This window comes from Stenella coeruleoalba, assembly GCF_951394435.1.
Source record: "Stenella coeruleoalba genome assembly, chromosome: 1".
Taxonomy (NCBI): domain Eukaryota; kingdom Metazoa; phylum Chordata; class Mammalia; order Artiodactyla; family Delphinidae; genus Stenella; species Stenella coeruleoalba.
The window spans coordinates 124,466,902-124,493,482 of record NC_137169.1 but is presented as its reverse complement, the minus strand read 5'-3'; the positions used below and the strand labels follow the sequence as shown (position 1 = coordinate 124,493,482).

General features: G+C 61.3%; 1 protein-coding gene across 3 annotated transcripts in view; it reads left to right on the top strand.

Moving 5' to 3' along the window:
- The window catches only part of LGR6 (leucine rich repeat containing G protein-coupled receptor 6), a gene marked incomplete at its 3' end in the record, with an annotated part of 94,798 nt that overhangs the window by 11,482 nt on the left and 56,735 nt on the right, over window positions 1-26,581 (top strand). Inside the window, exons 1-4 of one of the 3 annotated variants that reach the window (XM_079935876.1) lie at window positions 7,442-7,612; window positions 12,354-12,425; window positions 14,680-14,751; window positions 18,154-18,225. In XM_079935876.1, the coding sequence (XP_079792002.1) occupies window positions 12,364-12,425; window positions 14,680-14,751; window positions 18,154-18,225 (206 nt within the window). In that variant the 5' untranslated portion in view covers window positions 7,442-7,612; window positions 12,354-12,363. Of the gene's footprint in view, window positions 1-7,441; window positions 7,613-8,265; window positions 8,930-12,353; window positions 12,426-14,679; window positions 14,752-18,153; window positions 18,226-26,581 lie in introns of those variants that run through there. The other 2 variants (XM_079935875.1, XM_079935877.1) reach the window with 2 other exon arrangements.

Here is a 26,581-nt window from a genome sequence, read left to right as displayed (position 1 = left end):
AGAACACCGTGCCCTGCTGTGCAGCACATCTCAGCAGGTGTTTATTGAGCACCTACTGTATGCCAGGGGATACACAGATGAGTGAGGTGAAAAGCCACACGGAAACACACATCCAATTTCAGTCCCACAAGGTAAAGGCTGGGAAGTAGAACCAGGGAATCCAGAGGGAGCCCTTAGCGACACCAGGTTCACAGAGGACTTTCAGAATGAGTGCCCCCCCACCCCCCGGCCCCTAACTTTTTAAACTCATTTTTATTTAAGAAGAGAGTACACGTGGCAAGTGTGTCCTGGTAAATTTCCACAAGCTGAGTACACTTGCGCAACCAGCACCCAGGCCAAGAAACAGCAACGACCGCCTCTCCCGGTCTACCCCCCCCACCCACCCCCGTCACCACACGCCCTGGGGCAGCCCCAGCCCTGGCTTCAGCAGCCCCGGCACCTTTCGCCTGTGTTTAGACCTCACGGGGATGGAGCACTGCTGTGTCTGCCCCTCCCCCTCGCCATGTTTGAAATCCATCCATGCTACTCCCACTGCTGCCCGGTTCCTCACTGCGGGAGGACGCGGGCCGTGCGGACAGGCCCTCCGGTTTGGGGCTTTACAGGTGGGGCTGCCGCGAGCAGATCTGGATGGGTGTCTGGTGAGCACGGACACCCAGGGGTGGAATCTTGGGGTCACAGTGGATCCTAGAGGCAGCTCGGGGTTGCGAATGCGTTTCCTGGGGCGGGGCTGGGGCAGGTGTGGGAGGGGCCTGTGGTCCGTGCTCCCTGCATCACTGCCAGTGGTTCCTGTAACAGAGCACCACAAACCAGGTGGTTTAAAACGGCAGGAATGACTCTTGTGGAATTCAGGTGTCCGCGGGGCCTCATGCACCACAGCCTCCTCTAGCTCCTGGGCTGCCCGCTCCCGGGCTCGTGGCCGCCTCACTCCAACCGGCACCAGTCACCTCTCACTGCCTGCTCTGCGTGCGTCTCTGTGTCTCTTCTGGGGGCACTTGTCACTGGATTCAGGGCCCACCCAGAAGCTCCTCCATGTTAAGATCTTTCAGTGAATTCACTGCAAAGACCCTTTCCAAGTCAGGTCAGGCGCACAGGTCCCGGGGATGAGGACATCTCTCTGAGGGCCACCGCTCGGCCCACTGCAGCATCTCTCGCTGCGGCCCTAAGCAGCCCAGCCCAGGCCCGCCCTTTGCAAAACTCTCCGTCAAGCCGCTTTCTCAGGCCTACCCTGTCCCTCCTGGCCCTGCCCCAGGAAGCCCTCCCTGACTGTCCTGGTCCTCAGGCAGATGGCATTCCTCCCACACTAACGTCCTGGGCTCTGTCCGGCTGTGCCTGTGGTCTGGAGGTGTCCTCAGACTGGCCTCCTGAGGGCAGGGTGTGCCGCCTCCCCTGTGTGCGCACGGGGACACACACCTCCCGTGCTGGGCTCGGCTCTGCACCTGGGTGCTAGGAGCATGACCTAAGCTGAGGCACCTTCCAGCGGTGTCCGGCCCAGGGCACCACGCCCAGTGGCGGCCCATCCCTGAGACCCTTCTCCCCTCAGACACCCCCCAAAGGGACCGGGCTATGTCCTGGTCCCAGGGCCTCTGTGGGAGTCCTGGTTACGCCCACAGCACAGGGAGGAGGGAGCCCAGGGGACCGGGAGGCACCCAGCCCTTTGCCTCTCCTTGGAGGAGGCCAGGAGACAGGAATGCCTTTGGCTGGGGACCCTGGCCAGAGATCAGAAGATCAAAGACGAGAAGATCGGGGCTGAGGTAGGTGGCACACTTCGGAGGCTGCGGAGAGAAGCAGCAGCTGGTGTCTCCTAAGGGCAGGGCTGACCCAGAATGCCCTTCCTGTCCCCTCTCTGATGGAACCTCGCAGAGCTGCTTCTCCAGATGAAGGTCCTGGGGTGGATGCTGGTGAGGGCGGGATGCTGCATGCCCAGTGGGCAGGGCTGACCCCCTGCATAGCAATTCCCTGAAGAGGGGCTACTGAATAACATCTGTAGGTGCAGAAGCCAAGGCACAGAGCTGATATCAAGCATCTGGGAAGCGGTCGGGCCAAGGTCAGACCTGGCAGTCTGGCCCCAGAGCCCACAAACTACTTCACCCGGGGAGAAGGTCAGTGCAACCACAGCACGAGGAGGCAGGGCTGGACCTCAGGCAGGACTTCTCCCTGGGCGGGGATGCCAGTGGAGAAGTGCTTGTGCACGAACCAGACGGGTGGGGCTGGGGAAGAGGGCGGGTGGTCGGAGTGCCCGCCACAGGGGAGGACGAAGGTGGTGGGCATGTGACCAGCAGTGCAGAATGTGGCAGGAAACGCCCCGGGACCGGGCATCGGGGCCTCAGGGGCCGATAGGAGGGACAGGTGAGGCTCCCGCAGGCAGGCGGGACCTCCCTGGGCGGAGAGAGCAGGGTGCGCCCGACCAGGTGAACCTGGAGGAGGGGGCGGGCTCCGGAAAGTCCCACCGGTCCTGGCAAGGGGGCGGGGGGGGGGGAGCAGGACACAGAGAACCTCCTCTCTCCCCCTAATCCCCTCCTTTGTTCCCAAGCTGCCACCCCACTGCCACGCCTTTCAGCCTCGGGCGGGCTGGGACCCAGCTGGGCTCAACAGAACCAGCCCCGCAGGGTTGGCTCTGCCACTTACTGTGACTAGACGGGCAGTAACTCGATATTCCCAAGTCTCCCTTTCTTCACTTAAAAGGGAATAAAGAAGGCTTCACTCCCGGCCTGATAAAAGGATTAGACTAAATGAGGCCAAGGATGAGCTAGAGCCGACAGGAGGCACCCAGGCGGAGGGGGCCGGACCCGGCACGGTGGCCTCGGAGGGGCCTTGCTCTCCTGAGCCGCTCTGTACAACGCGTCCGTCCCAGCAAAGGTGGCTCTTAGATGCTCTGAACGTCCAGCGTCCACTCTTTCCTGCTAGATTCAAGCTGAGAGTCGAGAGCACCATCTGACCGTGATGGGCGAGGCTGGGCGAGGGTGGCGGCTGGGCGAGGGCAGCTGCCCGGATGAGAAGGGGGCAAGGGGTCCTGAGGTGAGAGGAAGGCTTCCAGCTGGGTGGTGGGCGCCTCTGAATAGAGGGCCCGCTCCCGTTTTCCCCCCAGGCACACCCGCCTCTTTATCTGGTGAAATAAAGGCCGCAGGACAGAGCTTCCGCCAAACAAACAGGGCCAGGGCTGGCTGCGGGCAGCTCCACACACAAAGCGCGCTCCCTCCCACCCCAGGGCTGCCGCGGTCCTCCGGCCGTGGCCCCTGCTCCCTGCTCCTGGGCGCCCTGGGGAGCTCTGATCCCCTGGGACGTCCCCGCCCTCCTCTCTGAGGGGCTCCAGGCCCACGGGGAGGACAGAACTCCTGCCCTTGCATCTCCACACCCCGAGGCAGAGGAGCAGAGGTCAGGGCAGGGCTGAAAGGACGCCGGTGAGTGGAGGGCACTGAGCTTGCGGGACCGAGTCCCGGAGCAGTTGCTTTGGACCCTCGGCTCCAGGTTGATCCCAGCCAGGGCCGCCGTGTGGGGACCAGCCCCGCCGGGAGATGACAGTCTCTGCGGAGCCCGCAGAGGACAGAGGTCAGTGGGCCCAGCCCTTGTCACCGCCCACTTTTGTCACTGTCCCACCTGACTGGGCTCGGAGGGCAGGGACCCCGCATTATTGGACCCGGCGGCTCAGCACCTGGCACAGTGCCTGTGTTCAGTAGGTGCCTAATAAATGCTGGTTGAATGACACACGGCTGGGCAGTGGCGTGAGAGGCCGGAGGGTGGAGGCATGCGAGCTGGGCCACGGTGAGCAGCAGCCCTGGCGGCGGGTTGGTCACCGCGTGCCGGATGCTGGCAAAGTGCTTTTACCGGGGAGGAGCCGCGGCAGAGGGACGCGAAGTCACTTGCCCCGTGTCACACAGCTGGCAGGCGGCAGAGCCGGGAAGGAAAGGGTCCAGGCCAACTGCAGGGCCGTTCCGGGGGCCGCTGATAGGACACCAAAGACACGCCCGAGGACACGCACTTCGTAGCCACGTGGCCAGCGCAGCCGAGGAACCGAATTTTTACTCTGATTTACTTTCAGTGACTTGAAATGTGAACAGTCGGTGCGGGCAGTGAAGGTCTGGACCGTCTCCAGAGGAGAGGGGCGGAGCCAGCCGTGCGGCTCCCAGAGCCTCTGGCCCGTTGTGCTCATGGGCTGCACACAGCAGCCCTGACTGGGCCCAGGACCACCCTCCGGCCTCTCCGTGTGGGGGGCTCGGCTGGGCAGGCAGCAGGGACCCACGCAGGGGAAGCAGACACACAGGCAGCCTGTCCCATCTTCGCTCTGCGGTGTCTTCGCCTGCTCCGGGCTCGGTGGAGGGCCGGCCTGCACAGCGTGGCTCGGAGGGTTAGGACCGACCACCGGGGCAGGGGAAACACCTCTGATCAGGGCGGGGGCTCTGGGACCACCCCAGCTTGGCCACTTTGCCTGGCAGAGCAGCAAAGTCCCCTTAGGCTGAGGCGGCCGGCTCCCCAACAAAGGGGTTCCCTTGCAGGGTTGAGGGTCAGGGCAGGCCCGGGACCCTCTGCGCCTCCGAGGCTGCCCTCCCTCCCCCCACCCGGGCACCCACACCCTCGACCTGGTGTTCCAGCTGGCACTTTCCCTTTCCCAAGAAGCAGAAGGTGGAAACAAGGGTTTGGCCTGAAGTTGGTGCCAAACCTCCGTCTCCCGAGTGCAGCATCCTTGAGTGTGAGGCGTCTCTCCTGGCCTTGGTCTCCTTTCACCGCCGTCAGCTTGAGGAGACAAATCCATAGATGGGGTGTCAGGACACCGGGAGCCACATTCCCTGTCTCCTGTGGTCTTACAGCCCAGGGCTAAAATGCCCTGCCTTTCCCCTGTCACGGGACGTTTAGGAATGTCGCCTTCCCTTGCTCTGTGCCCCTGCCCGCCTGAATGGCCGGGGCACCTGATGGCGCTCTGGGTTTCCCGTCTCTCCCTGGTTCCCTCTGACCTGCACAAGCCTGGTCTTGGCTTAGAAACCACGGGGACCCCAGTGACCCCCGAGTCAGGTGCCAGCCCTCCCCGTCGGCGTCTGTCTTCCCATCCCCCACGCCGCCTGCTTCCTTCTCAAGCCCTCCGGCCCACCCCCGCGGCCAGGGTGGAGATGTCCTTACAAACAGGGGAGCCGAGACACGGCAGCACCAAGCAGTAGCCCTTCAATTGAAAACTACAGTGCTGTTCTCACACAGGGCTTTGTGCAAGGCCTGTGAGCCTGAGGTTGGCTGTTGTGTGTGTGACGGTGGATGCTTTTGCCCTGGCTGGAGCCACTCCTTTGTTGGGAAGTTTGTGAAAATTGCAGAAATCTGAGAGGACTCTGTGTCGACCAGTTAGGAGCCTCCAAGAAGACAGCCAGTACCAGTCCCCCTGATGAGGAGTCAGCTGACGGAGGAAGACGCGCTGTCCAGGCGCTGGTTTCAGGAGACACAGTTCTAGCCCCCATTCCACCAGCTGGCGTGGGGCCTCGGGGGCTGGGTCCCCCTCTGTGACTGTCTCCCCTCTTGACTGAAGGAGCACAGAAGCCATTCAGGGGCGTCTGGAAGTGCAGGGGTTCTGGGTGGCAGATGCTCCCAGCGCTGCGGAGCGGGCAGGGGTGCAGAAGCCCCAAGGTGCTCGGCCAGCCCCGTGTGCACGGCGAGCCCCCCGTCTTCGGCGCCTTCCGTTCCAGACCCGCCTGTGTCCCACGTACCCCTCTTTCTGCCCCCAAGGCCATGTCTCTCTACTCTCGCCCTTCTGAGTCCGGACAGACAGTTTAGAACCCAACGGGGAGAGTGGCAGCGGGAGCAGTTGGTGACCAGGGAACAGGGTACAAATGCGGGGTTCGTCGCTCTGTGATAAACCCTCCCCAGGAACACTGCGAACTTGGGCCTGGGGCTGGCCCCACGCCGTCCGTGTCCCCCCAGCCCGGCACTCGGAGCCCACAGCCGCCCGTCAGAAAGGAAACCAGCAATCTGGGGGGCTGGAAGGGAGGGTGACGTGGGTCTGACTGGACCAGGCCCCTGACCTCAGATCCGAGCCCTCTCTCCTGTCACCTGCCTCTTAGTGACACAGGAGGTCAGCCAGTGTCGTCTAGTGCCAGGGCTGCCAGCCACGGGCACAGAGGCCGGGCAAGGCTGTGGTCACTCACTCGGTATGTAGTGCAGCCCCTGTGTGCCAGGTACCCCCAGGCCTGGAGGCTGCAGAGGGCACTGAGATAAGTCCTTGCCTGGAGGGAGCTCCTGGCCACATGGGGCGTTGTGTCCTGATCATAATTCAGTTGGTGAGGGCATTAGTAAGAAGGCATGCTGAGCGAACCCCGAGTTTATTTTACTAACTCGTACAGTTTAATGACTCATGTAATTCTCACTCCAACCCCTGTGAGGCAAGTACATCGTGATCCCTATTTCACAGATGCGAAGACAGAGGCTGGGAGGTGTCACGCGTCAGGGCCAGGCCCACGGGCTCATCAGTGCTGTGCTGGGTGGTGATGGAGGCAGGGCAGCACCAGGCACACAGCAGGAGCCCAGCTAATGCCCCGCGGGAGCTTGAACAAAACCGCGTAGGACGCAGGACGATGCTCAGCTCTGCCGGGCCGGGGGGGGGGGGGGGGGGGGGGGCGGGGCTGGGAGGGCCTCACAGAGGCGGCCTTGGGGCACAGCCACCCTGGGGACAGGGGCTCATCTCCCGGTCACTCTGGCCGCTCTTTACTTGCCTGCAGAGATGGGCCCTGCTTCCTGGTGTCTCTTCCAACCGGTGGGGACAGTCCTCCCAGGCCCACCCAGCAGGACCCAGGGGCTTTGCCTTCTGCTGTTTCTCCCGTTTATAGGAAAAATGCAAACAGAACAAATCCCCCAGGGCCCTTGGGTGTCAGCCAGACGGCCCTGGGGGCGGGTCTCCTACTACCCCCCACCCCGTCCAGGTTTGGGTCCTGCTGCTCTCTGCCCCTCAGTTCCCCAGCATCTTCCTGGTCTCCACGGCGACGCCGCCTCTCCTGGCTTCCTTGGTGGTCCACTTGCTACACAGGGTCGAGCTCTGAGAACGCTTCCTGTGCTCGGGCTGCCAGCCTCGCTCATTGATCCTCTCTGTCTCCCTGCCCATGGCTGTGTCCGGCCCAGCACACAGAGCCCCTCTGCGTGCCCCAAGGGCTGCTGGGAAGAGGCCTCGGGGTGGGGCTGCAACCCAGCCTCTCGCCCCTGCAGTTGAGTTGAGAGATGCAGCGGGCAGTGCCCACCATGAAACATGGTGCCTCGCGTCCAGAAGTGTTCAGACTTAAAGCAAGCGCGCCGTTCCGAGTGGGCCTCTCTGTGTAACTGTGTAGGTCAGGCACCCACAAAGCCCGTCCCGGAGAGCACTTGTGTGCCTGTGCTTGCGTGCGCGCGTCCGTGTGTGTGCGTGCGCGTCCGTGTGCGTGCGTGCGCGCGCTCCGTGTACGTGCGTGCGTGCGCGTCCGTGCGCGCGTTGGCAGCGCTCACAGGGCGGCAGCGGTGGGGCAGCGTTTGAGGCCAGGCCTCGGTGTCCAGCTCACCCACAAGCTGGGCCCCACACAGCCCCCCGAGCAGCTCGCGCCCTCCCGGCCAGGGACGGAGCCTCGCTCGCCCAAGGTCACAGCCGAAAAGAGTTCCACCTGCGGGCGCGAGCCGGGTGAGTTTCTCCCAGAGAGATTCTATCTTGATAACATGTGGATACTTGGAGAATGCTTGTGATTTTCATGAATACAACCCAAACTTGCACGTGTACAAACACACACACGTGCCCTCCCGCGACACGCATGCATGTCCGGTGCCTCACTAGACAGGAGCTGCAGGGCCTCACGAGTCCTGACAGCCGCAGTGCTTAGACGTTCGCACGGCCCGCGCCCCTCTCCCTGCCTTGGTCCGGGCGAGGACGGCTGGGCGCCCGGGGTGACCTCTCCCAGGACCGCCACCTTCACCGGACTCCCGGGTCAGAGCTCCCGAGGGCAGGTTCCTCCTGAGGCCCGCGTGCCGGCCCCCTGGTCCCCAAGGCCGGCGGCCGGGCCTGGAGCCGCCGCTGCGTCTCCCTCCGCGGCTCCGCGTCTTCCTCCGCCCCCCTTTCGTTGGTGCCAGCCCCAGCCTTTTCCTGCAGTGCCGACGGACCCCCCTCCTGCCCCTCACGGAGCCCTGCAGCTGGGCTGGGCGCTGTCCCGGGCGGGATGCGGGCGGGCGGGGTGCAGGCCCCCTCCTCCCCAAGGAGAACAATGAGGCTGCTCGTCGGGGGGGGGGGCGGGGGGGGCATGGAGCCACATCAGAGGCTCTGAGGTGCAGTCCCCGGGGCGACGGCTGAGTGACGGGGTCTGAGTCACATGCCCGCGAGCGCCTGTGGAGACACGTCCAGAGATGCTCGGGGTACGTGTTCAGAGGTACCTGCTTTTGTGGATCCTCACGCCTTCCTGCCGGGCCGATCGGGCCCGGGCCCGGGGCCGGGCAGGAGGGTCTGCGGCCTGAGCTCCCGTGGCCTCACCGTCCCCTCCCGCCACCGTCCAGCGTGCTTGCGGCTCTGCGGCCGCCAGCCAAGCAGCCACAGCTCGCCCGGCCCTCCTTCTGGACGGGCAGGCCGGGAATGGCCCGGCCCGGGACGGCCCCTCGGTCCTCATGTGGAGCCGGACGGGAGCCTGCCGGTTCCTCGGCTCTACCTGCCCCCGCTGGCTTCCTTCCTCAGAGCATGTAGCGTCCAGAGGCCAGGCTTCACTGGAGGTAAAACACCGGAGCCTAAACAGCCTTTTCATAGGTTGGAGCTGGGCCCCGAACCCCTGACCCCCACCCTATCTCCAGCACACACGTCACACGCGTTTCTTGTGGAAAATGGAGACCCTGGGGTTTGCAGGCAACGTGCACCCCTGGGGAGGAGGGAGCTGCAGGAAGCCCCGCGGGTGGTGCCCGGCCACACGGTGGGCCGGTCTGGGTCCACCCTGTGCCCTCAGGCTGGGGGGAGTTGGCAGAGGTGAGAAGCAGCTGTTAGGAGTCTGAGACGGGAGGGATCCCAAGTGTATGAGCCGCACACGTGCAGCCCGAGCGTCACTGCTCCCCGGCGCAGACTGGGAGGAAAACGCTGGGGCAGGGCAGGACCAGCAGGCTAAGGTCACGCCTTCTGCCTGCCCCAGGCCTGCTGGGCTGCGACGCTTGCCCACAGGTCACCGAGGGACAGGACTGATGTGTGTGCCCTGTTAGGCAGTCTGTAAGCCCTGGCTCATTTAATCCTTACGAGGGCCCTAGGAGTTTGGTGGTGTTCAACCATTTTTATGGATGAAGAAACCAAGGGTCATAGTGATTAAGAAAGAGCCCGAGGTCTGGCAGGTAAACCAAGGAGAGAGTTGGCCTCAGCGCTCTTTTCCTCTTTGCTTGCTTTCTTTCTTTTTTTTTTTCCCCCTTGAAAATAGATTTAATCTTACTCAAATTAGAAATGTTCAGCATTTTCCTCTTTGCTTTCTTGAGTGTAAAGTGGAGGTAACATTGGAATCCACCTTGGGGTTGTTGTGAGAATTAACTGGGATTAGAGTAAGTCCCCTCCACACGAACGAGTTCAGTTCCGAGAGCGCGTCTGTAAATCCTATTTGTCTGTAAGTCCAACAAAGTTAGTCTAGGTACCCGACTTACACACTGGCTATAGAGTACTGTACTGTAGTAGGTTTATAACACTTTACACACAAACAATACATAAAAACCAAACACAAAAAATAAAGAAGACATTTTTAATCTTACAGTATAGTACCTTGAAAAGGACAATATTACAGTACAACAGCTGGTATACGAGGCTGGCATCGAGGGAACAGGCAGGAACAGTTACTGACTGGAGGAGGGAGAGGAGGTGGGAGATGGTAGAGCTGAAGCAACATCAGCAACAGGAGACGGAGGGCAAGCTGCCATTTCACTCACGCCTGACGTTGGTGGCACAGGTGCTGGCTCCTTGCTGGATTCAATTCTTTCCACCCTCTTGAAAAAACGATCCAGTGATGTCTGGGTAGTAGCTCTTTTTTCCTCATCACAGATGACAAGGTAGCACTGGATTGCATTCTGAACGGCTGCTGCCACCTTTGGGTACCATTCTAGGTTCAGGTCCTGTGCCTCATAAACTAACAGTGCCTCCTCGAATAAAGAAAACCCCCTGCCATTTTCTGCGTCGTGAATCTCTCCAGTTCCTCAGTTACTTCTTCTTCCTCCTGTCCCTCTTCATCCTTTCTCTGGGCCTCCAATTCCATCACGTCTTCATTAGTAAGCTCCTCATGTTGCACAGCAAGGAGTTCAGTGAAGTCGTCCTCTTGCAGATCTAGCTCCAGCTTCTCGCTGAGGGTCACTACGTTGCTGAAGACCTCTTCGGACTTCTGATCTACCTTCTCAAATCCACAAAAATCATGAACAAACTGTGGGCAAGGGTTCTTCCAAACCCCATTCATGGTGACCGCCATACCCTCACACCATGCAAAGTCAATGTTTTTATGGTCTTGTAGATGTTATAGTCCTTCCAAAGTTGTCCCTAGGTTGTTCCTGATTTGTCAGTTACCTTTACTGCCTGACAGAAAGTGTGACGTAAATAATATTTCTTGCAAGTCGCTCTAACTCCCTGGTCCATAGGTTGGATGAGCAACGTAGTATTCGGTGGCAGATGCACTACTTTGACGTTGGGATGAAAGTCATCCATGGATGGGCAGTGGCCCAGAGCATTGTCGAGCAGCAAAAGAATGTTTTGTTGGGACGTGCTTCTCCAAGCAGTATTTCTCTACATCTGGGATAAACTGGTGGAAAAATCAGTCCTGGGAAATGGCCTGTGTAATCCAGGATTTGGGGTTATGCTTCCACGCAACAGGAAGAGAGCCCTTGGCTTTGTGTTTAAGGGTTCCCGGGTTCTCTGAGTGATAAACTAAGAGGCTTCAGCTTCAGTTCACCAAACAACAGTTAGCCTGTCCTTTGCTGCTTTACAGCCCGGCATCAACGTTTCCTCCTTACTGATGTAACTTCGGTCCGGCATCCTCTTCCAGTACAGTTGTGTCTCATCCACATTAAAATCCTGGCTGGGTAAATACACACCATCATCAATAATTTCTCAAAGTGTTTCACGCAGTTCCCGGACAGCTACCCTATCTGCACTTGCTGCCTCTCCACTTACTTCTACGTTGTGAAGGTTGGCTCTAGCCTTGAACCGATGAAACCAGCCATGGCTGGCATTAAAAGGTTTGCCCTCTGATTCTTTGCCGTGTTTCTTCTTCAGGTCTTCATGAAGGCTTTTAGCTTTCTCTTGAATCAGCATTAAGCTGAGCAGGACTCAGCGCTGACGTTGATCCTGCATCTGCACACTGAGAAGTTTCTCCCTCTCCTCCATCACGTTTCCATGCTTCTTCAGTATTTTGTCAACATCGTCGGCACAGCAGACTCCACATGTTCCACGATCTTGTCCTTGTTCTTTAGATTCGTGACGATAGAATGAGTCATGTTATGAGAATGAGCGATGTCTAACATCTTTTTGCCTCGCTCCACTCTCTCAGTTACTTTCACTTCTGTTTCCATCATTATTGCTTGCCGCTTCTGAGCAGTCCCAGCTACATCACCGCTGCTTTTATGCTTGCTTTCAGACATCCTGGGCTTGAAATAAAGGTACTGTACTACTGTACTCTATACAGTACTGCAAAGTACACAAAAGCGCAACCACTTACAGAGGCTGCACACACGTGACAATGTACGCCAGACGCGTGAACTAACTTATGTGACTGGACATGCGAACGCACGTTCACATCTTTGAAGGTTCGTGTGTAGCGGACTTACTGTATTTGGATAAAGGTTAGCCTGTGCCTGACACAAAGTGGGCCTCCAGTAAACGCCGGCTGTTACACAGTCACAGTATTGTGATTCCTTTGTGTGCAGGGTATCTTGGAGGGCAGTGACACAGAAACCACCCTCAGCGTCTCTCAGATAATGTGGGAAGGCGAGACTGGGCTAAGGTGGGACTCCTCAGGGCTGTACCAGGGGCCAGGCCCTCTGGTTGGAGAAAAGTAGGAGGAGCCTGGTGGGGTTCTGGGAGAGACAACAGGAGAGAGACTGCAGGCCTCAGAGGGCTGTGGAATCCCGCGGGCTCAGGGACTGAGTACAAGGCAACCCCTGGTGAGTCTGGGGCTGATTCCAGGAGCCCGCGGGATGGCGGTGGTCTCGGGTAGAACGTCCGTGAGGGATCCTGCGTGCTGATTGGCCCTGTCCTGCTCTGACATCCTCTGAAGTTTTCTCTGGCCTGTCCCCGACGGGGCCGGCTTCCTCTGTGGCCCTCGTCACAGCCCGTCCCGTGGAGGGAGGGGGGAGGAGGGAGGCGCAGGGGGAGCCACGGGGAGCACGGCCCGGGGAGGACGCAGCTCACAGCCTGCCCGCTGCCTTCTCTCCCGCAGAGACCTGAGCATGAACAACCTCACGGAGCTCCGGCCTGGCCTCTTCCTCAACCTGCGCTTCCTGGAGGAGTTGTGAGTAGATGGGGGGGGCGGTGGGGGGCTGGAGGCGGGCACTGTGACCTCTGACACAGGGAACCGGGGGTCCCCAGGGGGACGGGTGGAGCCAGTGGAAATGGCCTTGGGGAGCTGTTCTGAGCGGGGTCAGCCCCACCTGCCCAGGTGTGGGCCCGAGGGGGGCGGTGGGGACAGAGGAGCTCGCACATCCAGCCTCTCCCCAGCTGAAGCCGACCGGCTTTCTGTCAACGCTGCTTCTCTCCCTGGGGTCGTCCTTGACCTGCCCTTGCCCCCTGTGTCCGGCCGCCGGCTGCTCCCCAGGTCCTGGTGGTTCTTCCTCTGAAGGTCCCCCGTACCTATCCCTGCTGTTGCTGCTGCCCTGATGTCCCCTCCCCTGAGCCGGCCGCAGCCCCTAAGGACAGATCACCTACCTCCTCTCTGACACACTCTGCCCACCTCAGGGTGCCTCTCACCAGCTCCACGGCCTTCTCCGGCTCCCCACGATCCAAAGGAGCTGCTTCGAGGACCCTCCCTTACCTGGCCCAAGCCCCCCCGGCCAGCTTTGCTCCAGGGAGGCCTGTCCCACTGCCCATCCCTGGAGCCCTCCTGTATCTGAGCAGGTTGCCCCTCCAGCCCGGCAGGCCCACCATCTCTCTCTCCATTCCGTCAGGGCCAACACAAGGCCCACTTCCTTCAGGAAGTCCTCCCTGGTTGATCCTTCCCCACGGCCTGGAGCCCTGCAGGCTGGCCTCACGTGAGAGAGTCATCTCCTTGGCCAGAGTGCCCGCTGTCCCCTGCAGGCAGCCAGGACACCTGCTCCCAGCCCTGCCCCCCTCCTCACCCGACCCCCAGCCTGCTGGTTCTTGTCTGGGCGTCACCACTGATCCCGGGGCTCTACCAGCTTTGCTTAAACTCTCAGACTGGGGGCTCCTGGCCCTGACCCGCTCCTGCACAGCCCTCCTCACCCTGGCCCTAGGCACGGCCCCCCAAGGGTGCACTCGGTCTGCCCGGAGCAGACGAGAGGGCGCCTGGTGTGGGCACCTGGGCTCGCCACGTCAGCGAGTGGGCAGGGTGGGTGGGGACGCCTTCCAAGGAGGAATTTGAAGGCTGTTCTCAAAGGAAGGGACAGAGTGAGAGGCAGCAGAGGGGCCGTCAAGGTGGCGGGGCCCAGCTTGGTGGGAATGAAAAGCAGGGCAAAGGCCTAGGAGCCGGGCTGGCGATCCGGGCACAGCCTGAGCCCTGTGGGCTGCCGGCCCTCCATGCCCCACTCCCTGAGGGGCTGGGCCTGTTTCAGAGGCAAGACGCCCACCTAGAGTACCCAAGCTAGTTACCCCAAAGGTCACGATGCCTTTCCATGTGTTTTTTTTTTAACAACACATGTCAAATAACAAGACTCAGTGTGTGTGTGTGTGCGCGTGTGTGTGTGTGTTTATTGGTCGTACCATGCTGCATGAGGGATCTTAGTTCCCCGACCAGGGATCGAACCTGCGGCCCCTGCAGTGGAAGCACAGAGTACTAATCACCTGACTGCCAGGCAAGTCCCCTAGTAGAGATATATTTTTTAAAATAGCTTCTGAGCTGTGTCAGCACGATTTCCGCATCGGCAGTTGGCAGGCCTCTCAGTGAGAACTGATGCGCCCAGTGATGCCTGAGAGCCTCTGCTCCGCCCTCAGCAGACCCTGCCCCGCCCTCAGCAGACCCTGCCCCGCCCTCAGCAGACTCTGCCCCGCCCTCAGCAGACTGCTCCGCCAGGCTGAGCACTGAGGACGCCCGTCAGCGTCAGCGTATTCCTTCCTGTTCGCTCCTTTCAGAGTTGAGGGTCACGCATGACAAACGTGGAAGCGCTTAATTAGACCGCAGGGTTAGACTAATTGCAACACCCTGTTCCCTGCCCCCTGGACTAGTGGGGTTGTCTGTGTAGTTGAGCGCACAGGGAGACCCAGACACACCCGTCTGATCTAACTCCAGTGGTGACGGGAGACAACGTAGGGGGATGGTGGGTAAGCAGGTCAGCGCTGTGGATGGACGTGGTGGACGTGGGCCTAGTGGTAATCAGGTCCAGGGAGACACCAGGCACCCTCTGTGACCCGAGCCTCGGTTTCCTCCTCTGAAGGCTGGGGGTCCTAGTGGGCCCCCTGCAGGGTCATGGTGCCGTTGGCAGTGCAGTTACACCAGCAGCCTCCCTCCCACGTCCCAGGATGCTGACCCAGGGCCACCACCCTGCCTGGCTCCCTGCCAGCATCACCCACCGGCCCTTCTCTCTGACTTGCAGGCGTCTCTCTGGAAACCGCCTCTCGCACATCCCGGGACAGGCGTTCTCTGGTCTCCACAGCCTGAAAATCCTGTAAGTCTAAGTCCCACTTTACATGGAGGTGCAGCCTGGAGAACTCTGGGCAGATGGAAGCTTTCTAACCTGTGTCTTGGTTTGCCACTGGCCTGCTCATTTCCTTATCTTCACTTTTCATTTTAATGATGTCCATGTCTTTGCTCTCACCCTGTCTGTAACAAACTCTGTGATTTGTAAACAAACATATAACAGCACCTGATGCTTAGGCCACATGTAGGGAAGTGACCTCCTCTCCTTTCTGTGACGTGAATAGTGCCCGTTAGCACAGGTCTTTGAGGGTCAAGGTCAGATTCAGACCCACGTGCCCCCCCGGAACTCTCAGGCTGGGCGGTTAGGACAGTTTCTGGAGAGGAGGAATCTCCGCTGTTTTCCTCTGGACCTCCTTCCTCTCGAGCCCCAGCCTTGGTCTCTGGCTACAGCACTGGGTCCCATTCTCTCTGCAAACATGTCCCGTTCTCCAGTTCCTAGGCGTCTCTGTCCCTGAAGCAAAAGGAAAGTGAGAAATGAAAAGGACCTCGTGTTATTCTCTTCCATTGAGCCCACAGCCCATTGGACAAAAGGGGACGCTACGGCACCCTCTCCCCAACCCCAGTCCACAGCTCACCTTGTCGCAACTGCGACTGTCCTCCCCGGGCCCCACTCCTGCTCTTGTGATGAGTGTGGGTGAAAGGAGGTGGGAGAAGGGGATGCGGGGGGTCTGAGGGTGGATCAGAGAGGCTCCTCGGGAGGGCTCGTCACCACAGGGACTGGCTTGGGAAGAAGAGGAGGAGCCTGGGGGCTGATCCTGGAGCATCTGAAATTCCCCTAAAATGGTGAGCCACTCCCACGCTCTCCTGCCCCCTCAGCCCCAACTTGACCGGCAGGTCTTCTTTGTACAGTTGAGCGGGTTGTTCACTGCACAAGACCATCGCCTGAGGGGTGAGAAGGGGCTGAAATCTAGCCCTGTGCCAGCCTTGGGGCTCCTTCCATCTAGAAAGGAGTATCTTTCTAATTTGCTCCAAGTTGTCAATGGGCTGGCGGTGGCCCTGCCCACTTGGCCCGTGAGCTTCAGGCTTCCAGCCTGTCAGCAGCCCCCAGACCACCTCCAAGCGTTCTCCTTTCTCCACGTTGTCTGACTCCGGCACTGCTGGCCTCTGGCTCCAGGGCTCTGGCCTCTCGTGCTGCCCTACTCCCTCTCTGCCCTTGGGCGCTCTTCCTCTGTCCCCTGTCCCTCCTCCTTCCGCTCTGCTGCAGACCCTGCTCTCCCATCCTGCCGGCCCTCAGTCCTTCCTGCCTCTTCTCTCCGTCTGTCTGTCCCGCTCCCACCAGCATCGCTTCCCCGAGGGTGGGGAGGGCCCCGGAGCCAGACGTGGCCCAGGCGGCCTGCGTGGTGGCATATCCGTGCCCCGCGGCAGGCCCAGACCTGCAGCCGGATTGGTGAGCGGGGGATCTGTCTGCTGGGCTTTCAGAAGATGTGAGACTTGCGTCCCGTTCCTAAGCCCCCAGCTTAGGGTCGAGCCTCTTTCTTCTTCGCCTGCGTCAGGCAATTAATCAAAGCCTCCCGGAAGCCGCAGCCCCGCCCCCTGGACACCGTGCGGCCTAGCGGGTCGGGCGGCAGGAGAGGCTGCGGCTGGAGAGGAGGGCAGCCAGGCAGTCCATTCCCATCGCCACTGACCCCCAACTGCCCCCCCGAGGACACCCCAGTTCCCCAAAGCCTTCGTGTCCGCTTCTCTGCTTCAGGGATGGGTGGGTGGTCTCGGGGGATGGTGCCCGCCTACTCAGCGTCTTCACAGCAGGGATTCCACTTGCATCTGGGCAAGAAGTACCTCCTGGCGTCCGCCACGGTTTCTCCTTCTGCAGTGCCTTCCCTACTTGTTTTCAGACCTGCGAGAAAAATAGAGCAGTAAAGCCCGCTGTCAGCACGATAACCTCTTTTTGTGCTGGGAGGCGGTCACTTTAGCTGCTCCAGGGGCCCCTATCTGAACTTCATCTTCTTCTGGTGGGTGAGGCCCGGCTGTCCCTGCAGGGCACTCTGCCTCCCCCTTGCCCTTCCGGAGGCAAAGGACCAAAAAAGGGGGTTCCCTCTCTGATCCTTTCTGAGCGGCTGTGGCAGAACCCCTCCCCTGTCCCTCCCGCCCAGCCCCACACCTGACCTGGAAGTCTTACTCCTAGGGTCCCTGACTTCCTGCGCTGGTTCTCCAAGCCTCTGGCCAGGCTTGGGTCAAGAGGGTCAGCCCCTGCCCCGTGTCTTTTCCCGCGACTGTAGGTGGGGATCCCTGTCCTGCAGAGTCCTGAGGCTGAGAGCCCAGACACACTGCCCCCACTCGCCCCCCCACCAGAGCTGTCATCAGGGAAGCCACAGTTCTTTCTGACCCAGGTGTGTAGAGAGATGCCTGGACCTCTGAGGGCACCTGCCCTGTGCCCGTCGGGGCAGGTGAGGGGCAGATGTGGCCAGAGCTCCTGCATGGGGTAATGCCTAGAGGGAGGGTGGACGGCATGCCTGGCACACAGTAGGTCTCCCTGGAGGTCCCTCCCAGTTCCAGAGCAGCCTATCCTGCAATAGGTGCTGTTCCTGGGGCTGTACGTGGCCCAGGAGGGCCCGACGGGTGTGCGGGTCAGGGTGGGGCAACTTCCTTCTTTCCTGCCCCCGGCTCTTCCCTGACCCCCTGGAGGGCCCGCCCCACGTGCCCCCCCTCCTCTCCAGAGGCCAGCAGGGAAGGACGTTCCAGTGGCAGCGGCCACCCAGGTCCTCCCTTAGGGCCGGGCGAGCAGGACCCTTGCCCAGGGCCCTGAGGCTTCAGGGACTCCCCGAGGCCCTGGAGTGGCCTCCTCACAATTTTCTGAGCACAGCTCTGGTGGCCAGGGTTCGCTGGGGTCAGCAGTGCCACCTGGAGGCCCCAGACCCCAGTTTCTCCCCTTCTCGCTCTCTGACTCACTGCCCCGCGGGTCCAGGAGGGCAGCCTCCCTAGCGGATCGTGCCCCCGGCTGGCATGTCCCTGCTTTTGTGGGGTCATGTGTCATGGCGTCACCAGATGGTGCTGACACTCCGATCTGGGTGCCTCAAGTTGTCTCTATAGACACACACACCACAAGGACAGACTTGCCTGGGCCCTGTGCATCCTCCCCTTCCCCGAAGAAAACCCGGCCTCTCGGCTGCAGACGGAGAAACTGAGGCCTGGGGAGGAAATCGTGCATTTGCCCACGTCCTTCCAGAGCAGACGGCCAGAGGATCCCGCGTTCCGCTCCCCGGCCTTTTCCCCAAAGTCCCTCTAGGGCACTCTCCCAGCCCCGTGCACAGCGCCCTGGACCTCCAGCCAGGGAGGGGTGGGACAGGACTCTGGACTCTGAGGCTGGGCTCCAGCGTGGCGGGCAGGCAGGTGGGCGGGAGGGAGTCCTTCAAGCCGCCTCTTCCCCTCACAGGATGCTGCAGAACAACCTGCTGGGAGGGATCCCCGCCGAGGCGCTGTGGGAACTGCAGAGCCTGCAGTCTCTGTGAGTCGGAGGTGGGGCTGGGGGCGGGCCTGGGCACCCCTTCCTCCCTGCACCCCCCACCCCCCGTCCCGACAGTGCGCTCCTGGCTTTTGTTTCTTCAGGGGGCTCTCATCGTCATATGTCATGTGTACGAGTGCGTGTGTATCTCGGGGCAGGAAGGCACCCAGATCCTGTGGAGGACTGTGGGGATGGGACCTCCCTGGGTGGGGCCCCTGGGGCCGCCGTCCTGGGATGTCTGGCCTTCTGCCGTGGAGTCTGGGTGGGCATTGGAGGTTGCTGCCCTAAAGAAGCGTCAGGAAGGGTCTGTCTTGTCAGGAAGGAGCTCACCTGCTCTGACCCTGGGGCTTCGGTAGCGGGGGAGCGTTCGAACTCAGACAGACGTCTCCCCGCGTCCCAGACTCACTGGCCCCCGTGACCCATCCAGCCCTCCATGGAACGCTGCAGTTCCTGTCCTGTCCACTAGGGGCGTCCAGAAGGGATGTCGTCCAGAGCATCAAAGAGGTTTCCACGGGGGAAAAGACTTCCACTGGACGTCTCCACACTTACTTAGACGTTAATGTTTTCCCTGTGACTTGCGTCTTCTGCGTGCTTGGGGACTCTGAGGGTCTTGTCTTTTACACGCTTGGGCCACACAGGCACTTCCTGCACTATCTGAGACACGGAGGCCCTGCGGCCGGGAGACTAGACGGCCAGCTCCCTCCGTGGCCGTGCCCCCTGCTGCCCGGGGGGTCAGGGTGGGGATGGGGACACAGGCCCAGGGCCCCCCGGGTCTGAGGCCGCCGAGAGGGCGTTGCCTCTTGCAGTCCTGTGAAGACACCGCTGGCGGCGGGCCGGCTGGCTCTGGTCTGAACCGCTGGTCTCTGACCGTCTCTGTGCCCAGCTGCCCGCCTCCCCATGGGGGGCGGTTGCCCCCCCCCCGCCCCCGACACCTCAGGGGGTTTCACGAAGAGCAAGTACGCAGCGGATGTGGGGAGGACCTGGGGCAGCTGTGCCGTGCGGGATACAGCTGTTATGTAGTTCATTTAGCTTGTTTCCCGCCCGTTCATTTCACACGTTTTTGAGGCTTTGCTGCGGAGGCAAAAGCCGAGTTTTTTGCCTCTCGAAGGATTAGTAAGTGTCAAGCGGGTGAAGGGGCAGGAAAGGACATTCCAGACAGAGGGAACAGCACGTGCAGAGGCTGGGAGAGAAGAAGGAGCTGAGTGGGCCGTGGAGAGTGTGCACGGGGGCAAGCTTGGCTGGCTGTGGGGGGGCTGGGGGCTGGTGGAAGGGCAGGAGCGAACGAGATCCAGAATCCACGAGGGATGAGGAGGACCTTGCCCAGGATCCCGGCTTCATGCTCAGGGCCCTGGGGAGCCATCAACAGGACCTTCAGCCGGAGTTTGCATCACCGCAGATCACCCTGGCGGCAGTCAAGGAGGACAGCCTGGAGGCGGGGAGCTGGTGCCGGGCTCCTATGCCAAGGGAACGTGACGGGGCCGGAGGAAAGGCGGGGGCAGTGGCTAAAGGAGCAGCGGACTGGCTCTGGGAATATCAAGAAGCCTGGTTGTCAGGGCTCTGGGCTCAGACTGCCTGGGTTCAAATCTCAGCTCCTCCATTCACTCCCTGTAAGGCCTGCAGTGGCCTGGCCTGTGTGCTTCTCGTTTTTCAGTAAAAGGGAGGTGGTGAAAGGGTCTGTGTCCCTCGATAGGACAGAAAGGAGCTACTGCTACCACTGTCACTCCTGGGGATGGTGGTGTTGACCGGACGCGGGCGCCCAGGGACAGGAAGAGTCGTATTGACTGCCAGCTCTCTGGCCTGGACACCTGGGTGGACAGAGGGGCCGGTCAGCTACAGCCTGGCCCGCGGTGGGGACTTAGTGAGAACGTGTTGAACGAGTGGTGAGTCGTGAATCCCAGGGGATGCGCCAGGGAGGGCACAGGGCAAGGGGGACGCCGAGGCCCCTTTGGACATGTTGGGTTTGTGGTACCTGCCTGGTACCTGGTGGGGTGACCAGGCATCTGGGATAAGTTGGAGCGCGGGTCACTCTGCCTGCAGGACATCAGAGTGTGCATGTGCCTGTGTGTGTGTGTGCGCACGTGTGTGTGCATGTGCTGGGGGGGGGGGGGCGTCCCCCTACCTGAAGCTTCTGTTTGGTGGGTGTTACATCAAAGTGACACGCTGTCCAGCTGACTCAGGCCCCTCCCTCCAGGAGGGGTCAGGAGTAGCAGGCCCAGACTGCCGGGCTGAGCGGAGCGGGGGGAATGGCCTCCGTCGAGTGCCCTGCGTGCCGGCACCACGTGCGGCGTCACACCCACGTGATCCGGTTCCATCCTCACGCGCCCCTGTGACAGTGGCCGTCTCTGTCATCAGATGAGGGAACAGAGGCTCCGACCGGCTCAGGGCCTCCCGCGGTCAGAGCTGGCACCTGGGGCGGCAGGTCCATGGCAGCCAGGCCCCCGGGACCCAGGTCCCCAGGGAAGGCTGTTCCTCGCCTCCCCTGGACAAACTCCCACGGACATTCCTGGAATGTCCATGGAGGTTCTGTCCCGTGGTGCACAGGACAGGAAGCGGGTTTGGGTGTGGGGAGCGGTCAGGGGATGGGCCCAGGCACGCAGCCCGATGTAGCACCCAGGCTCTTTGGCCCCCCCATCACCCCCCCGGCCCCTGCATACACTTGCTTCCTCCCCGACCGCTGTGGGAGGGCGAGGGTGCTGTGCCGGACGTGTCACACCAGGCTAGAGCCACGGCCAAGAGAAACCACGGCAGCCACAGGAGCCTGGGGGAAAAGAGAAACTGGGTGGGGGTGAGGCAGGGCCGGGGGTGGCAGGGGAGTCCATGGAAGAGCAGAGAAACAGCCCAGAAAGACCTCAGGCCTGGTCCGGGTGGGGCCTGAGAGGAATCAGAAAGGCCCAGTGGCAGGATTAAATTAGGGGAGAAAACAGAAAACAGTCCCATCCTGGACACGCTGGGAGGAGCACGTCACCACAAGGGCAGCCCCGTGACACCGCCGCTCTCTGCCGAGCCGGGGAAACGCGTCCAGGGCGGTGCGGACTCTAGCCCGAGACCCCCGTCAGAAGCAGCGCAGCCCGGTCTGAGACACACCGGGGCCTGTGCTGGGGGAGGGAGGGGGAGGGGCGCCCGTGCCCGAGTCACCTGTGACGGCTGCACGCTTGGTCTCTGGGGGCTGGCACAGTGGGTGGTCCCTCTGCAAACACGCGCGTCTTCTGCCTGTGGGGCGAGGAGGAAAGTGGCCCAGCCATGCCACCCAGCGCACAGGCTCTTGGAGGACAGGGATCGCGGGTCTTCCTGGGGGGCTTCTGAGCAGATCCCCCTTGTTCCGTATCTCTGACCCTCCTCTGAGGCACAGCTTTCCCCCAGACCAGTGATGACCAGCACTTATGGCCCCTTCCGTGTGTGAGCCGCTGGTACTCACACCTCACTTCACCTTGGGGCTCCGTGGGATGGTTAGACCGCTAACCTCGTCACCCCACGTCACAGATGAGCAAACTGAGGCACAGCTGGTGCAGGGACTCGGTGGAAGGGACACAGACAGTACGTAGCAGAGCCGGGGTCAAAGCTCAGGCAGCCTGGCCCAGGGTCCACGCACATACCGTGACACTCAGCCACCCCCCAGGGCCATGCTGAGGGCACTGAGTGGGCAGACGATGAGCCCTGGGCACTGGGCCGTCGGGGGCTCTGGGACCATGGTGTCTCCAGTGCATCTCCTCCCAGGGCTGGCCTTGCAGCGTACGCCCCACTGGAGGATGCCCACGGACGCTGGTTTGGCCTGCGTGTGTCTGCACCCTGGGATTCCGGGGTTGGGTGGGGCCGGTTGGGCCGATGTAACAGAGTGCCGTAGGTGGGTGGCTCAGGAGTTGTTTATTTCTAGCAGCTGGAGGCTGGCAGGCTGCGATCGGGGCCGTGGTGGAGCTCTGGTGAGCGAGGGCCTCTTCCGAGCTGCAGACGGTGCCCTCGCGTTGGGGGAGCAGAGATGGGCAGAAAGAAACCTTCTCCTGACTCGTGAGGGCTCTAATTCCTCCCAAATGCCTCGCCTCCTAATTCCATCGTATGAAAGAGGGTGAGGTCTTCAACATACGAATTTCAGGGGACACAGACGTTCGGTCCCTGGCACATGGACAGTGTTGGTTGCCAGGGTAGCCCAGGCTGCTGACACTCTGGTATCGCCGTGGATCCCTAGAGACCCCTGGTGCTGGTCAGACCCCCAGACGCTCCTCAGGAGAGGCCGTGAGGCTGCTTGTGCCTGATAACCATTGACTCGTGAAGAGCCTTAGTACCCAGTCGCCAGAAACAGCGCTTCCGACCCAGCCATGCGAGGAGCAGCCTGTGCACTACAGCCCACTGACCGACAGCGCTTGGGGGAGCCTGGCTGCAGCTTCCCACTGGGGTAGAGGCGGAACCGGCTGTGCATGGGAGGGGGTCCCTCGGGGAAGCGTTTTCTCAGACCTCTGAGCGCCGGGGGAAGGAGGAGGGCATCACGGGGCCAAGGACGGTGTCTTCGGGGCAGGGGCCCAGGCAGAGAATGGCTCACACCGCCTGGAGGGACCGTGTCAAGCAGTAGTTCTCCGGGCGGGGGCCCTGGGCACCGGCGCCAGCGTCTCCTGGGAACCTGTCAGACGTGGCCTCCCAGGCCCCACCCGCACCTGCTGAATCAGAACCTCTGAAGGTGCGGCCCGCAATCGCGTTTCCACGAGCCCCCCACCCCAGTGGATTCTGATGCCCGTAGAAGAGTAAGAGCCAGTTATGGACGAAAGGACCCCCCAGCCCCCCTGGGCGGCCTCAAATAGCAGACTCGGACGCTTGCACGGTCTGGAGGCCGCAGGCCAAGACGAAGGTGTCAGCAGGGCGGGTCCTCCTCAGAGCCTCCTCCCGTGGCTGTGAGCTCCCAGCGTTCCTCGTGGCCACATCACCCGTCCTCACGAGGCCCCTCTCTGCTTGTGTCTCTCACAGTACACTTGTCACTGGCTTTAGGGCCACCCCAATGATCCAGGTGATCTCACCTTGAGACCCCTAACTTAGTTACACCTGCAAAGACTCTTTTCCAAATGCAGTTCTTCCATCCACAAGTTCTGGGGGTTAGGATGACAACGCACCTTCTTGGGAGGCACCACCCAGCCCAGCCAGGGGTGTGAGGGGGACAGAGGGCCGGTGAGGGTCCCGTGGAGAGTGGCAGGGTGATAGCTGGGCGTTGAGTCAGAAGGAGACCAGAGGCTCAGCCAGGGTGGCGGTCCATGAGTCAGCCGGGCAGGGGGGCGGCGTCTGCCCAGCACGGCCTGGCACCAGCGGGAGGTGGGACATGGTCCAGGCCTGGGCGGCTCTGACCCTGGCGATGCCCGGTCTGCCATGGACAAGCCCCCGAGCTGCCCTGAGCTCTCAGGTGATCCAGTGGATATGGTCAGCGCCGCCCAACTTCCTGCCGGCCAGAGAAAGCCCAAAGCCCGGCTGTGCTGTGGGGCCCACCGAGGGGTCCCCAGGGACCACGAGGTGGCACATGGCCTCCCTGGCACGGCTATTTCGGGCCCCATGATTATATGCTACTGTATTTGGATCTCCCCAAGGTTCCGGGAGTTGATTACTACATGCGTCTGGGTCAGAGGCTGGTTCGAGGTGGGTGGGTGGGCGGGCACGCGGGCAGCCCCCTGCGTGTGACGAAGGTCTCAACACGGGTAATTTGGCTCCTGGAGAACTAGGAGAGTGTCCGCGTGGGCTGGGCCCTGGGATCCTGTGAGCGTTCTTTCAGCCATAAATGCTGGTCTGGGAGAGAGTTGGCCCAAGCTGGCCCACCAAGGAGCAGCGTGGCCCTCGGCCCTTGTGGGTCTCCTCAGCCCCGTGGACCACCGACAGGCCTAGGCCTGAGAGACCTGGGAGAGGCAGGGGCGCCCAGGGCGGGGGTGGGAGCTGGCCACTCAGACTGAGATTAGGCGCACATGGGCCCCGGGCAGAGCCAAGAAGTGGGGTGACCCCCCCATGGGGAGATGACCGAGGCAAGGTTCCTCCCTCCTGCAGTAGTGCCTCTTCTTGAGCAGCTTATGCCAGTGTGGAGATCTGGCCTGGGTTCTGGGTATGTGTGGAGGGCAGAGGAGCTCCAACCCCTGGTGTCCACCTGTCCGTCCATCCATCCATCCATACATCCATCTCCCCTTCCTCCCTCCCTGCATCCACCCATCCATCCATCCATCCATCCATCCATCCATCCATCCATCCACGCATCCGTCCATCCTTCCATCCATGCATCCGTCCACCCATCCATCCATGCATCCGTCCACCCATCCATCCATGCATCCGTCCATCCTTCCATCCATGCATCCGTCCACCCGTCCATCCATCCATCCATCCATCCGTCCATCCTTCCATCCATGCATCCGTCCACCCATCCATCCATGCATCCGTCCACCCATCCATCCATCCATCCGTCCATCCTTCCATCCATGCATCCGTCCACCCATCCATCCATGCATCCGTCCACCCATCCATCCATGCATCCGTCCACCCATCCATCCATGCATCCGTCCATCCTTCCATCCATGCATCCGTCCACCCGTCCATCCATCCATCCATCCATCCGTCCATCCTTCCATCCATGCATCCGTCCACCCATCCATCCAGCCATCCGTCCACCCTTCCATCCATGCATCCATCCATCCTTCCATCCATGCATCCGTCCATCCACCCATCCATCCATCCATCCGTCCATCCATCCATCCATCCATGCATCCGTCCACCCATCCATCCATGCATCCGTCCACCCATCCATCCATGCATCCATCCATCCTTCCGTCCATCCTTCCACCCATCCATCCATCCATCCACCCACCCATCCATCCATGCATCCGTCCATCCATCCGTCCATCCTTCCGTCCATCCTTCCATCCATCTGTTCACTTGCTTATTCAAGCCTGAAATGCCTGAGCTCAACAGTAAAACAAGGGCCCTGCCTTTCAGCAGCTCGTGCTTTGACGTGGGAATATCGCACACCTAGACCCCCATCCCCACCCATACACCATGGACTTAAGCTTCTGAGACAGAAAAGTCAGGGCAGGTGAATGTGATGTAAAGTCAGTGTAGACAAGTGAAGCAGAGCTGATGGACATGGTGAAGCCCAGTGTATGTAATGACAATCACACTTGTGGTTCTGGTTTGTTGAACGCCCACTGTGGTACCAGGATCTAGGCTAATGCTCAGCAGATGTCACCTCACTCATTCCTGGGGACACATCTCTGTGGGACGTCCCATGGTCCCCATTTTACAGATGAGGAATGAAGGTTCAGGGAGTTGATCACAGAATTGGTAAACAGTTTGCTGGGAGCTCACCACCTCGTTTCAGAATTCCATCCCACTGAAGCCTTAGAGCCCAGAGGGAGGTGAGGGGTGGCCAGATCCCAGCCAGGAAGAGGTGGGGACAGCGTCTGTGTGCTGGCCGCCAGCCTACCACTGGGGGCTCCCCTGCCCTCACTCCCCGGCCATGCAGCCGTCCGTCTGTCCGTCCATCTGAGGAGAGAAGACTGGTCAGGGGCTGGGAAGGGGCGATCTTTTTTGAGAGTCTGTGAGTAATCGTCCACCTGTTTCTGGCCTTTGGCGCCCAGGTGGTGGCCAGCCGCTCGCCGGTGTGTGGGAGTCTGCACACCAGCCGGAAAAGGCCACAGGTGCCTGGGCTCCTGCTTGGGCCGCCGCAGAGGCCGCAGGGTGGAGGCTGCCCGCCCAGGCGCAGGGCCTCAGAGTACCAGGGGGAGGCGGCGGGTCACCGGGTCCAGGCAGGGGTGGGGACTCTCCTGGCGTCACCAGCGAGATGGGGGCAGGCCTGCAGATGCTTTTTCGCTCCTTTCTGAAAGGGGACCATCATTTTACGAGCCTCTGTGACCTCTCTGGCCAGATGGCGCTAAGATCAGTGGTTCTGGAATGTGGCCCCCCCGGGACTCTGGCCAAAGTGGCGGCGCCCCCTCACCGGCCGCTACACGTGTTTGGACTTGGAGCCAACTCCTCCCCCCGCCTGCCCCGAAATAACACCGTCCGCTCCGGCGGGACCTGGTCTGGAGGACTCCATGGCCCTCGGGAGGGGTCTGGGTGGTGGGGAGGGCGGGGGTGCCGCGCTGTCTGCAGCTGGGTGAGTCTCGAGGGGCCCTGGCAGCCCTGGAGAGGACAGCCCCTCACAGAACCATGTCTCCCCGAGAGAAAGGGCAGGTCTGGCTCCCGGCTCCTCCCGCGCCCGCCCTCCGGAGACTTCTTCAGGGCGCCCCACCCTGATGCCCCGCGCCGGAACACAGCACCTGTCTGGGACTGGAGGTGACCTTGGCCCATCCCGCTCCTCGGAGCCGAGGCACCGCAGTTTGGGCCGAGACTGGGAGGAGAGGCAGAGAGAGGG